This window comes from Benincasa hispida, chromosome 1, assembly GCF_027475165.1.
Source record: "Benincasa hispida cultivar pf3 chromosome 1, pf3_genome.v1.1, whole genome shotgun sequence".
NCBI lineage: Eukaryota > Viridiplantae > Streptophyta > Magnoliopsida > Cucurbitales > Cucurbitaceae > Benincasa > Benincasa hispida.
Window position 1 is genome coordinate 12563215 of NC_143478.1, and position 13635 is coordinate 12576849.

Sequence of the window (13635 nt, forward strand, 5' to 3'; positions counted from 1 at the left end):
CCGATACTTTTAAAATAAAATTTGATAATATAAACGTGCAATATAAAAAATTTAATTGATAATAAATATATTAAATTGGGGTGAGTGGTTAAGTTTAATTAAATTTGAATGAGTTAAAATTGATTTAATAACTTAACGTAATAAAAATAAATCAAGAAACAAAAACTAATTAATTGAAATTAATTTTATATTTTATAATTGCATAAAAAATATAATACATTTCTAAACATCTTATTATTTTTAATTTTCAAACATTTTATTCTCAGGCGATTTATGATAAGAATGAAAAAGAAGAAAGAGAAAACAAAGAAGAGAATGGGAAAGGATAAGTGGTGTGGTGGCGATGGAGATGGAGAAAATCCAAAGTAGGAGTACGAACTCGGATTCTACGGGTTGTTTATACTTTATACTTAATGCCTAATGGCAATGAGATTCAAAGCAATAGCAAATAGCAGAGACAGAGAGGGAGGGGGGGAGGGGGGCGGAGTGGAGCGTCCCCACCTGTTTGAAAAGAAGTGCAGGATAAAGGAGGAACATAAGTGGGGTCCATTCCTGAGGTGCCGACCCCACCCTTCCCTCTCTTCTCTTTCTCTTTCACAGTCACTCACTGCTAAAGTAAGTTGCATCCCGCATTCCATTTTTCCGCCTAAAGCAAACCAAAAAGAAAAGGCAGCACTGAACACCATAGCCATAACCATAACCTTCCTTCCTTCCCCCTAAGTCCTTCTACTCCGACTTACACTACCGGCTGCCGCTTTCCCGGATTCCACTACTCTGTTCTCCACTCCTTCTGTTACCTGGAGGCAGGCCCCTACCTTCCCCCATAGTCCTCATTCTGCTCTTCTCTTCTTCTCCCAGGTTTTTACTTCTCTTCTTCTCCTCATTTCCTCTTTCAGATCTCCTTTTCTTCTTTCTTCCCTTTACTTCATTCTAATATTACCCTCCTCTACTTATGTTATGTTTTACGAATGTGATTTAGTCGATGTTCCTATTTCACTACTTATCTCATTTCCTCAGCTTCTCGTTTTTTGCAATCAAGTCCAGGAAGGACAGGGGTTTGTATTATTGACCTTCACTTTACCTATTTTGTTGCAGGATGTTGGTCGTCGATTGCATTAGGTTTTTCTAATTTCTCGCCGATCTCTGTTTCAGTTCCTCCTGTATATTACGAGAATCTTCTTCACATTGTTAACTGCTTTTCCTTAGTTCCTAGTTTGTTTCAATAGTTTTTCTCCTCATTCATTTTCTTTTCCTAGGTATATTTCCCCCCCTTTTCTGCTTTGGAAATTAGGTACACTACGCTATTTACTTTCAAGGGATTATTTTCTGTTGTTATCTGCCTTTATTGACTGATTGTAAAATCAGACAATACACGAAAACAAATCGTTTTATCACTGTTTTTTTTTCTCCTGTCTCTGAACTGGTTTTTTGATTTTATAGAAAGCCTGGAAGAGGGAATAAAAATATATTGATTAGTAGGTTTGTTGTTTAGATCTTACCAGTTGAAGATAGGATTAACTGAATCGAATTTTCATTTGTGCAGAATTTTTTCACTTGGAAGTTTCTCTATGTGATGACACAAGTCACTGGACATGAAGAGGATTCCGGAGTCAAAAGCACTTCCATTATTACTGCCCATAGAGATGCTTCCAGAATCAAATGTACTTCCGGGGAAATTTTGTGTTTTGGATGACATACCAAAAGCACATGTAGCCTCCGCCAAGCAAGCTGGCCACTGGTCGAACATGCACTCAGCTAAGGTGAGAGACGTGGGAAGATCAATTGGACAAGGATTTCAAGATTCAGAAGTTTCTGCACCTATACGGACGTCAAAGGGAAAATCCTCTTTTTTGGGGCAGGAAGAAGCTAAGCGTGATATCAGTTTGAAGGGTAGTAGCTCTTTGATTGAAGAAGGTGGTCCAAGTTCCTTCTCTGGGGCTAGCCACCCGCCAGAGCCCGTGGATATGGATCTAATGAGAACTGTTTATGTACCTATAGGGCAAAATAAACCTGATCCCGGCTGCTTGATGAAGAGTTTTTCCGTGAAGGGCCCTTTTCTTGAGGATCTTTCAATCAGGGTTCCAGCCAAGAAACCAAGCCCTGCTGTTCTCTCCCCTGCAGAAAGCTTAGTTGACGAGCCACATGACTTGGGTGTTTTATCTTCCCCTTTTTCAATTCCTCGTGCATCACAAAATACAGAAACCTCTCTACTTCCCCCAGATTCTGAGGAGAAGGAATGTGTTTGGGATGCTTCTTTGCCCCCAAGTGGCAATGTAAGTCCACATAGTAGCATTGACAGTAGTGGAGTTGTCACAGCTATGAGCATTGTTAATAGTTGTGCTAGCACATATCGAAGTGATGGAATGGTTAGTATTGAAAGGAACTGTGAGAGTACAAAAGGAAGCATTAGAGGGGACTCTCTCGAGAGTGCAAAAACGAGTATTAGTCGAGCTAGTGATAGCAGTGGTCTCAGTGATGATAGTAGTTGGAGCAACATCACAGGAAGTGCTAATAAGCCCCACAAAGGAAACGATCCTAGGTGGAAAGCCATTCTTGCTATTCGAGCAAGAGATGGAATATTAGGCATGAGCCATTTTAGACTACTCAAAAGACTTGGATGTGGTGATATTGGTAGTGTTTACCTCTCAGAGCTAAGTGGGACGCGCTGTTATTTTGCAATGAAAGTAATGGACAAGGCATCGCTTGCTATAAGGAAGAAGTTAACGAGAGCTCAGACAGAAAGGGAGATCTTGCAGTTACTTGACCATCCATTTCTGCCGACTTTGTACACCCATTTTGAGACCGACAGATTTTCCTGTCTAGTAATGGAATATTGTCCAGGGGGAGACCTGCACACTTTGAGGCAACGGCAACCAGGGAAACACTTCTCTGAGTATGCTGCGAGGTACGTTAAATACTTTTATTGAGAAAAATACAATAAATAGCAGTCCTCTAGTGACTCCTTGGGTTCCGTGCCTGCTAGCAATTCATCCTTCTCTTCCACAGTTTTCAATTAATTTTAAATTACATGCTTTCCTCGATCTTAATATCTAAATGCAAATGTTGTTGTAATTGTTCTTTTCTTTTCTGTTTTTTCCCCTTCCTCTTGATCTTATTCAACAAAGTTTCTGTTTCTGGAAGGGATGAGATATTTAATTCTCGCTCCATGACATGCGTTGATCTAGCGTCTTCCATTTCTAACTGCCTATAGTTGTATTTACTTATTTTATTTTTTCATTTTCTTTAAAAAACTTTCATAAGCCCTCAAAAGGAAAACCTACTAAAAGGAAAGGGCTCCAATTGCTTGTTTTTATTTGTCTCATCACTGGAGTTTGAATGGGCTCATATTAAAAAGGAAACCCTCCTAAACTATGTGGACTATCATAAACCTTCCATTCGTTCATAGGTTTGTGTTAGGTACTTAAGTACCTTGGAGAACCACACCCCAAAAGCCAACTATTGAGGTGGGAAAGCCAAGCTACTTAAATACCACATTGGTCATCCATTTTAACCAATGTAGGACAAATACAACCCATACTACCTTGTCTTGGAAAGCCGACATCCCGATGGCTACTCTAACGATACTTTACTTGGCTACACTCGGTCAGAACCCACCGCCTGTTCTACTTTGGAATGTCAACAACTGGCTCTTATACCCATAGTTCAAAAGTTATTTTATAGAAATTGTTAGAAAAAAACAGCTTGTAACCCTAGGGGTATTTTAGTAATTGTGTGTACCCTAGGGCTTCCCACTAATCTATTTATTTGACCTATTCTCTTGTACTTTGATTATTAGAATCAATAATAAAAATCAGTGTCTATCGTGGTTTTTCTCCCTGTACTAGGGTTTCCACGTAACCGTTTTTGTTATTCTCTTCCCTACTCTTTTATTTTTAACATGGTATCAGAGCATGGAGACGAAACCTTGACCACCATTGAGGAAAATCCAACAGGAAAATCCCAAACCAATAACCCAGATATAATCAGTATTATCCAAGCCATTGACAGGTACTTCCAATCTCTTCTTCCCCACTTTCGTGAAAACCAGCCGCCGCCGCCCTACCCACCGTCGGCCGACTCCTTCGCAGACGGAATGACCAGCCGCTGCCGCCCTACCCACCGCCGGTCGACTCCTTCGCAGACGGAATGACCAGCCGCTAGACCCAGCAATCGGCGACTAGCGACCCAACAGCTACCCATCTGGTCCGATCGCGCGTAGACGAAGACGACCAGCTCGCAGGTACCCATCTGGTTCGGTCGCATGCAGACGAAGACGACCAGCGACCGGCCGAATGAAGTTGAGATCCGTCTGGCCGCTCTCAGACACTGCCGAACGACTCCGACCAGCCCCGATCTGCGATGCCCAGGCGTGCAGACGAAGAGACCAGCGACCGGCCGAACGAAATCGAGATCTGTCCGGCCGCTCTCAGACATTGCTGAACGACTCCGACCAGCCTCGATCTGCGATGCCTAGTGCCGACTGGTCCAGATTTGTGATGCCCAGTGCCGACCAGTCCAGATCAACCACGCCCAGTAGTTCCCGTCTGTTGCCGTTGCTGCCGGTCTTCTCCTCTCAGATCGGCGTCTCATTTCAGCCACTGCCCACCAAAAGACAGATGGAAGAAGTGTGGGTGTTTTCCAGCCGAGTATGAGCAATCGAATGGAGCAGTTTTCGCTGATCATGGATGAGTTTGGAGGGGGAGATTCTTCTTCATACCACCAGGACCTGGGATCGACATCCAAGATCCAACCAGATCTTGCTTCTTTTCCACTCGCGCCTAATCATGGTGGCTCGACACAATACCCAGATGAAAATCCGGTAAATTCTTTCCCTATTTTACCCACTACAAATATCCTGCATGGTTTTTCCTCAGCTAACAGTACCACCAACCTGAGTACAGTTGGAATCAGTACTATTGGCCAGTCAGGCAATATACAGTCTTTTGGTCTTGTTAGTGTGAACGGTAAAAAACCTTGGATTGTTGACTCAGGGGCGACATATCATCTTACTGGTACCTTTGATCAATTTCTCTCATATTACCCAAGTGCTGGTAACGAACGAATTAGGATTGCAGATGGGTCGTTCGCACCTGTTGCAGGAAAAGGGGATTTATCTCCGTTTGAGGGTTTGGTTTTGCGGGACGTTTTGCATGTTCCTAAAATTTCATATAATTTGTTATCCATCAGTAAGATTACAAGAGATCTGAATTATCAGACAGTTTTTTCACCCGACTGTTTTATTTCAGGATCTAAGCTCGGGGACGACAATTGGTACTGCCCAACACGATGGGGAACTCTACTTCCTAACTGATGATGCTCTAGGAATGATTATAGGACTAGCCTTGTCTCCTTAAATTTTTCTACCTTTGAGAATGATTTTCTGTTATGGTATTACCGCTTAGGGCATCCGAACTTTCAGTACATGAAATACTTATTTCCGCATTTATTTCGCAATATTAATGTGTCTTCTTTAAAGTGTGAAGTGTGTATTCGTGCCAAACAGAGTCGTGTCTCCTTCCACTCCCAGCCCTATAAACCATCCAAACCCTTCACCTTAGTCCACAGTGATGTTTGGGGTCCCTCACCAACCACAACCTCCACAGGGAAACGCTGGTTTGTCACATTTATAGACGACCACACTTGGCTTACTTGGGTCTTTCTTCTCACTGATAAGTCCGAGGTGTTATCTATATTCCAGCAATTTTATGCCACTGTAGAAACCCAATTTAATGCTAGGATTGGTATTTTGAGAAGTGACAATAGGCGGGAATTCTTTAACGCTTCCTTCTAGGAGTTTCTTGCATCCAAAGGGATTATCCACCAGAGTTCGGTGTGTCTACGCTCCCCAACAAAATGGGGTTGCCGAGAGGAAAAATCGTCATTTGGTGGAAGTTGCTAGGTCCTTAATGCTATCCACATCACTCCCGTCTTACCTATGGGGTGATGCCATCCTTAATGCTGCTCACTTAATCAACCGAATGCCTTTCCGAGTCCTCAATTTTCAAAACCCCTTAGACTGTTTAAAAGAGGCCTACCCTATGACTCGTTTAGTCTCCGATGTACCACTTCGAGTTTTTGGCTGTGTTGCCTTTGTTCACTCCCATGGTCCAAACCGCACAAAATTTACCCCCCGTGCTAAAAAATGCGTCTTTGTTGGGTATCCACTCCATCAGTGTGGGTATAAATGTTACCACCCACCCTCTCACAAATATTTTGTTTCTATGGATATCACCTTCCTTGTGGATCAACCCTTCTTCCCTGTTAGCCATCTTCAGGGGGAGACCTTTAGTGAAGAGAGTAACTGGTCCACATATACAGTTCCCTTGGAGTCTGCCCCCTATTCTCGAACATGTTAGGCCTATCCTTCCTACCAATCAAGTCCCATGGATAACATACTATAGGAAGAATCTCAAGAAGGAAGCAGCGTCACCTGTTGCATCTCTGGCTCCGGTCCATGAGTCAAACCCGACATCAGGTACGTCTATTCCTGAAATCAATGAGGTTGATACTTGTACTAACGAGTGCAGAGAGGAAAAAGGAGGAAAAGGTGCTGACAGCACCACTATAGCAGATGGGAAGACGACAGTGAATGACGATTCAGATACAACTCTAGAAAATGTGATTGATACTAAAGATAATGGTGAAAAAGGTGTGATTTTTGAGGATGAGAAACAGGAAGAGGAGACTAGTGACCACAGTGGAAATTCTAATAGTTTGAAGGAATATGATGCTTTTCTTGATCTTCCAATAGCCCTGAGGAAAGGTATTCGGTCATGTACAAGGTACCCTATGCATAGTTACATGACATACAGTAACCTGTCATTTGAATTTAGGGCCTTTACCACTAGTTTAGATGCAGGGGTGATACCAAGTAACATACAGGAAGCAATGGGAACTGAAGTTTGGAAGGCTGCTGTTATGGAGGAGATGAGAGCTCTGGAGAAAAATGGAACGTGGGACCAGGTGATCCTACCTAAAGGGCACAAGACAGTTGGGTGCAAATGGGTTTTCACTATAAAGTACAAGTCAAATGGGACTGTTGATCGGTACAAGGCTAAGTTAGTTGCCAAAGGGTTTATTCAAACCTTTGGGGTAGATTACTTTGAGACATTCTCTTGTACCCTAGGGCTTGTAACCCTTGAGGGGGAGTGTTGAAAAAAACAGCTTGTAACCCTTGGGGTATTTTAGTAATTGTGTGTACCCTAGGGCTTCCCACTAGTCTATTTATTTGGCCTATTCTCTTGTACTTTGATTATTAGAATCAATAATAAAAATCAGTGTCTATCGTGGTTTTTCTCCCTGTACTAGGTTTCCATGTAACTGTTTTTGCTCTTCCCTACTCTTTTATTTTTTTAAAAAATGATGTTTTAAAAATGGTCCATCAATTTCAATAAAGTTCTCCGAAATTTCTATTAAATCAGGACCTCGATATCTCGAACTTTGCTTATACCATTGTTAGGTACTTAAACACCTTGGAGAACCATACCCCAAAAGCCAGCCATTGGGGTAGGAGAGCCAAGCCACTTAAGTACCACATTGGTCATCCCATTCTAACCAATGTGGGACAAAGACAGTCCCATACTACCTTAGTTCGTAATAGTTTGATGGTTGGCCTCTGCAAAACTAAAATTTGATAGTCCGGCCAAGCCTGATAGAACAGTCCATACTTGGTTGTTTTTATTTGTCTCATCATTGGAGTTTGAACGTTTTCCAGTTTATAACTTTTATTAATATTAATGTTCACTATGTTTGTAAGGGGTTGATTCAGTTGTTATTCCTCTTTTTTCCTGGTTATGAATTTCAATGATCCTAAGAAAGCCAATGGTAGATAAAGGACAGTAGTGAAAATGAGGCTTCTCTTGAGTATTGTGTGGATAATTCCTAGCCTATATTCATTTCCCTTCTTTCTGAAAATAAATCTATACTTGATAAATCTCTATATTCTTGATAGAATTGATGTAGGATGAAGGCTAACTGGCTAAGGGAACGAGTAGTACTTTACTTGTAAGCTATATTTTAGTTGATTTTAAGAAATTTCTCTAAAGCAATTAATTCTTTGACCTGTGCCCTTAGGGAACAAAGTAGGGGGGCATCTTAAAGTGCATGCTTGAGAGCATACCTTCTGGCAAACACACAAGTCATTCCTGTCACCATCTCTCCCTCTCTCATCTGGAGCCGGAAGATGCTCTTTGCTTCTGCTCAAATACTCCCACCCTATTTCAGAGATGGAAATTTATCCTTGATCCCTAGGCACAGAAGTTGCCAGATTTGATCCTGTAAGAAATAGCAATCCAATGACTGAATAGCATAAGATAGCAAAATCACCAACTCATTTGTTCCTTGCTTAGTGAACCAGCTTCATTTGCATGTCAGCCGACCCTAACATCTATATGCCATCTGCTATATCTTATATTAGCCATTAGCTCTAGAAAGGAAAATTTTCACATGTCATTGACATTGGTTAATCTAGTCGGCAAAAAGATAAGAATGTGACATGGAGCAGGTAAAGCAGGTCCTTACTTTTGGGGGTGAGGGGTGGAGGGTCCTACAAGGTATGTCCCCATGAAAGGAATCATTACTCATACACACTTGCAACATCTGATTTAAAAACACACGTCATATTCTTTGGGTATCTAGATGACTGATCGCCTGGATTCCCTTTGGACTGAGAACTTGAGAAATAGTGAAGATAATGGAGGTTAGAGTTGCATTTGAAGACACTCCAATGCCATGTATAGGTTCATATCCATATATAAACTAATTGGTTACGTTATACTTGATGACAAACGTTCTTTTAAGTTTTTTTATCACAACATTGACCAAGAATTTGAGAGGCTTCATCACTTTTTTCACGCTGAACCCCCATAGTTGTGACTTGCAGTGAGAAAACCCTTTAAATTCACCACGAGTAAACCCTTGAATATCTTGCAATAAATTTTGGGACTTTTCTATCTTCTGTATTTCATCATTTTTCAAATGAAAGATATTGTTCCCCCCGCCCCCTTTGGTTTTTTCTTTTGTGTTTGTGTGTTTTCTACTTCTTTCTTTTGTGTGTGTGAATGTGTATTTTCTTCTATCCTTGTTTTTAAAATTGAATGTAGAGACACATTCACATGTCTACGTAATTGTCCACTTACAGCTCCCTAATTTCCGCACAATGTCATTGCTGTATCCAATTTTGACTGTATATAATAGACCACAATGTCGTGATTGTTTTCATTTCGGTAGATTTACTCTGCTTGCTTCCTTTGCTTTTACTTTTTAGTAAACAATGTTTCTGTTTACGCTTCTTTTATTATCCACTTGGATTGGTGGCCTTCCATTCGCCTTGGCACACACCCACCCGAGTATTTTAGGTTGTGTTCATTTTGTTCTTTTACTGATAATTTTTCGTTTGTTTTTTCTTTTTTTAATGCTACTACGAATAATAAGGATAATTGTTTTAAATACTAAAACTGTTGAAAATATTTTCAAGTATAGCAAAATGTTACTACGATAGACTGCGATAAACTTCTATTAGTGTATGTCCATCGATAGATAGTTACATTTTACTATATTTATAAATAAGTTGGCTCATTTCCCTTATTTGAAAACAACCCTAATAATAATTAAAAAAAAAAAGAAAAACTTTGAGCAAACTATTTGTTACCATTATGTCCGTTCAACAAAGGGTTAATGTGTCCTTATGCAAGTTGTTTTTGTATTTGCAGGTTCTATGCTGCGGAGGTTTTACTGGCCCTCGAATATCTTCACATGCTTGGAGTTGTCTATAGAGACTTGAAACCGGAGAATGTACTGGTTCGTGATGACGGCCACATAATGCTCTCAGATTTCGACCTTTCACTAAGATGTGCAGTGTCACCCACGCTGATAAAAACCTCATACGATTCTGACCCATCAAAACGTGCTGCATTCTGTGTCCAGCCTGCCTGTATTGAACCATCATCAGTTTGCATCCAACCTGCATGTTTTATTCCTCGACTCTTCCCTCAGAAAAATAAAAAGAGAAGTCCCAAGCCTCGAAGTGATCTGGGGTTGCAATCCAGCACTCTTCCCGAGTTGGTGGCAGAGCCGACTGCTGCCCGATCCATGTCTTTTGTTGGCACCCATGAATACCTAGCCCCTGAAATCATCAAAGGAGAGGGCCATGGAAGTGCTGTTGATTGGTGGACTTTTGGCATTTTCTTGCACGAACTATTGTATGGAAAAACCCCGTTCAAGGGATCCGGAAACAGAGCCACACTATTCAATGTAGTAGGGCAGCAACTGAAGTTCCCAGAGTCTCCAGCAACTAGTTATGCTAGCCGAGATCTTATTCGAGGTTTGCTAGTAAAGGAGCCACAGCATCGACTCGGAGTGAAGAGGGGAGCAACGGAGATCAAGCAGCATCCTTTCTTTGAAGGTGTGAATTGGGCTTTGATACGATGCAGCACACCTCCAGAAGTGCCAAGACCAATGGAGGCCGAATTGCCTAAGTTTGGGGTAGTCGACACAACAGGGGTTGGCAGCAGCAGTAAGAGGATGGTAGGTACAGACGTTGTCAAGTCTGGTGGTCAATATCTTGACTTCGAGTTCTTTTAAATCTCGGATAGCAGGATAGTTTGCTGGCGTCTAAAAGTAATCGGTCGTTAATGTTAAAATGTGTTCTTTCACTATTCAATCCGCCTCGTAGTTAGATATTCCACTCTTAGAATTGGTACATTTGAAATTGGTGTCTGAAACTGAGAATCCACGCATTGAGGGCTGTCTAATATGAACAAATCATTTAGAGATTGAGTAGTTCTTCGATTTGTACAATGCAGTAAATTGCAATTCATGAACAATGTCTGCGTCCTTTTGAATGAGACTTATCAGTCAATAGATAATTACAAATTACATCGCCGTGAAGACAGATATCTGCTCTGATTGTCAACTTAAGTCGATATTTTAGTTCTGAGGTTACTGAGGAGACTGACAAACAGCCGAATATAGCTTTCTGTAATTGTTTATCAATGGTCACCTTATCTTATGTATTTCAATTCTACAGAGTTGGGGTATTTGACAACTTGGCATTTTCTTTTGACTTGATCGTTGAAGTTAATAGAGTAGACAAGCGATTAATCAAATGCCTAAATTATTATTGTATTTACGGAAAACTTTTGACGACCTTTTCTGTCGCAAATGGCTCCAATATAGCGGTAAATTCTCAACATTTATTAATTATATAAGAAGTAACCAAGGACATTCAAGTGAGAACTGTCCTTTATTAACAAATACCTGATGCGCACGTTTTCAATGCTCATTTTAAATATTGCTTCTCCAATTTATTTAAAAATTATTTTGGAATTTAAAATAAGGACAATATCATATGACATGTAAATTCGGAATGGCAGAATATAAGAATAAGAAAATAGGACAGTCAAACTATTCAATTTTTTAATCTATTAACACATAATTTGTTTAGGATTATTTTCAAATATAAAAAAATAATAAAAATATTTACAAATAATAGCAAAATATTACCATTTATCTTTGATAGACTGTGATAGATAGCTATAGATTACTATCCATTGCAGTCTATCGCAGACTGTGATAGTAGTCTAGTAAGTCCTAATCTATTGCTATCTATTGCAGTCTATCGCATACTATGATATTTTGTTATTATATATAAATATTTTTAGCAGTTTTGTCATTTAAAATAATTTTCCATTTGTTTATTTGTTTATTTGTTTGTTTGTTTTTTTTTTTTTTTGTGTATATCACTAATAATATTTAGGTTGAATTATAAAAAATGCACATGAACTTTACATTTTGTGACAAAAATGTCTCTGAAGTTTCAAAAGTTTCAAAAGTTTCAAAAATACCCATAAACTTTCAAAATAAGTTAAAAAATACTCTTTACCGTTAGTTTTGGATGAAAACCATTAAAGTTTTGTTTAAAAAATACCCATGAACTTTCAGAAGTTTCAAAAATACTTTTAAACTTTAAGAAAAGTTAAAAAAAAAAACCATTCTTGTTATATGAACAGAAACCGTTAATACCGCCTTACCTCTTTATTTTCCATCCTTTTCTCCCCTCCCTTCTTCAATACACTCTTACTCCCTTTTTTGTTAACTATTTGACACTTGTTTATCTAAAATAAATAAATAAATAAAATTGCACATTTTAACGAAGGTATATGAACTCTAATAAAAAGAAAGATAATAAATAAAGCACCAAATGATTTTAAGACTTGCATATTTTAACAAAATTGTATGATAGTAGTTGTGTGTGTTAATAGTCAAATACTTTTTTATTTGACTGATGATTATTTTGGTATATTTTAAGAGGAGATTTTGATTTTGAAATTTTGTGGGATTTTATGTTTTAACTTAAAATTTTAGTTGTTGAGAAAATTTATGTAAGCTAAAAATTGGAAAATTAAGAGAAAGATGAGAGTATCTATATAAAAAAAAATTAAAATATCTATACAATTTGTTTAAAATTTGGTTATTTTCAATTTAAGAGAACTTTAAACAAATTGATCACCATATTAACAGTAGGGGCATTTTTTAAAACTTTTTATTTTAATTTTTAAAGTTATTTTTCTCACGAGGAATCAACGGTTTTTCAAATACTAATGATGGAAGTATTTTTGAACTTTTATTAAGTTAAGGGTATTTTCGAAACTTTTGAAAGTTCAGGGTATTTTTGAAACAAAAGTTTAACGGTTTCCATCCAAAACTAACGACAATGGTATTTTTTGAATTATTTTTAAAGTTTAAGGATATTTTTGAAACTTTTGAAATTTCAAGAACATCTTTGATACAAAGTGTAAAGTTCAAGATTTTTTTTAAAAATTTTAAATTTTTTTAATTTAGCCTAATATTTATAACTGAGATGTCATAATACTAATAACAGTTGTCAAAGATATATATGTACATGTCATTTAGAGGTAGTGAATTAAAAATAAAAAAGCAAAATAGTTGGAAGAAAAGAAAAGGGGAGGAAATTGGATATAAAAAAAAAATGGAAAAAGAAGAGAGAAGAAAGAAAGAATAATTAGAATAAAAAAAAATCATATGACATATAAATTCGGCATGGCAGATTATAAGAATATGAAAGTAGAAATACGGTCAAACTATTCAACTTTTTATTCTATTTAGACATGTTTACACACATATATATATTTTCATATATCACTAATAATATTTATAACTGATGTCATAAGAGTTTCGGAGATATATTGTTTGGGCAAAAAAGGAAAATTTGGAAAATATTTAGGTGCTCCTAAGACTATACCAATTTTGTACATCCTAGTGAATTGCCCGATACAAATATGTTATGTGGCAGTTTTATATTTTTTCAAAAGAATGATTTTTTTTTTTTTTTTTTTTTTTTTTTTTTTTTTTTTTAAATTTTCGTATAAAAATGAAAAATAAATTGCTCAATATAGTACATTCTCTTTGGGTCAACATTTGGCATGAAAAGAAAGGGGAGACAATGGGTTATTAAAAAAAAAAGAAACGAGAAGAGAAAGAAAGAATGATTAGAATAATAAAATTAATATAATGGAGAAGCAGTTCATGAACACGTGGTGTGGTTTGGAAGATTCAAAGAAAGTGGGGGTTGGGTTGTATTACTATTATTATATGTAATATAAAGGCATAGAGATG

General features: G+C 38.1%; 1 protein-coding gene across 5 annotated transcripts; it reads left to right on the top strand.

Moving 5' to 3' along the window:
• Nucleotides 1-307: 307 nt before the first annotated feature.
• Nucleotides 308-10887, top strand: LOC120081258 (Protein kinase superfamily protein). 5 transcript variants are annotated; one of them, XM_039035997.2, is made up of 4 exons: nucleotides 308-858; nucleotides 1096-1160; nucleotides 1544-2905; nucleotides 9711-10887. In XM_039035997.2, the coding sequence occupies exons 3-4, from the start codon at nucleotides 1593-1595 to the stop codon at nucleotides 10579-10581; spliced, it is 2184 nt and encodes a 727-aa protein (XP_038891925.1). In that variant the 5' UTR covers nucleotides 308-858; nucleotides 1096-1160; nucleotides 1544-1592; the 3' UTR covers nucleotides 10582-10887. The 5 variants fall into 5 exon arrangements, with proteins under 5 accessions (XP_038891925.1, XP_038891919.1, XP_038891910.1 ...); XM_039035991.2 differs by having other exon boundaries at nucleotides 1096-1119; XM_039035982.2 differs by lacking the exon at nucleotides 1096-1160 and having other exon boundaries at nucleotides 447-858.
• Nucleotides 10888-13635: the final 2748 nt, after the last annotated feature.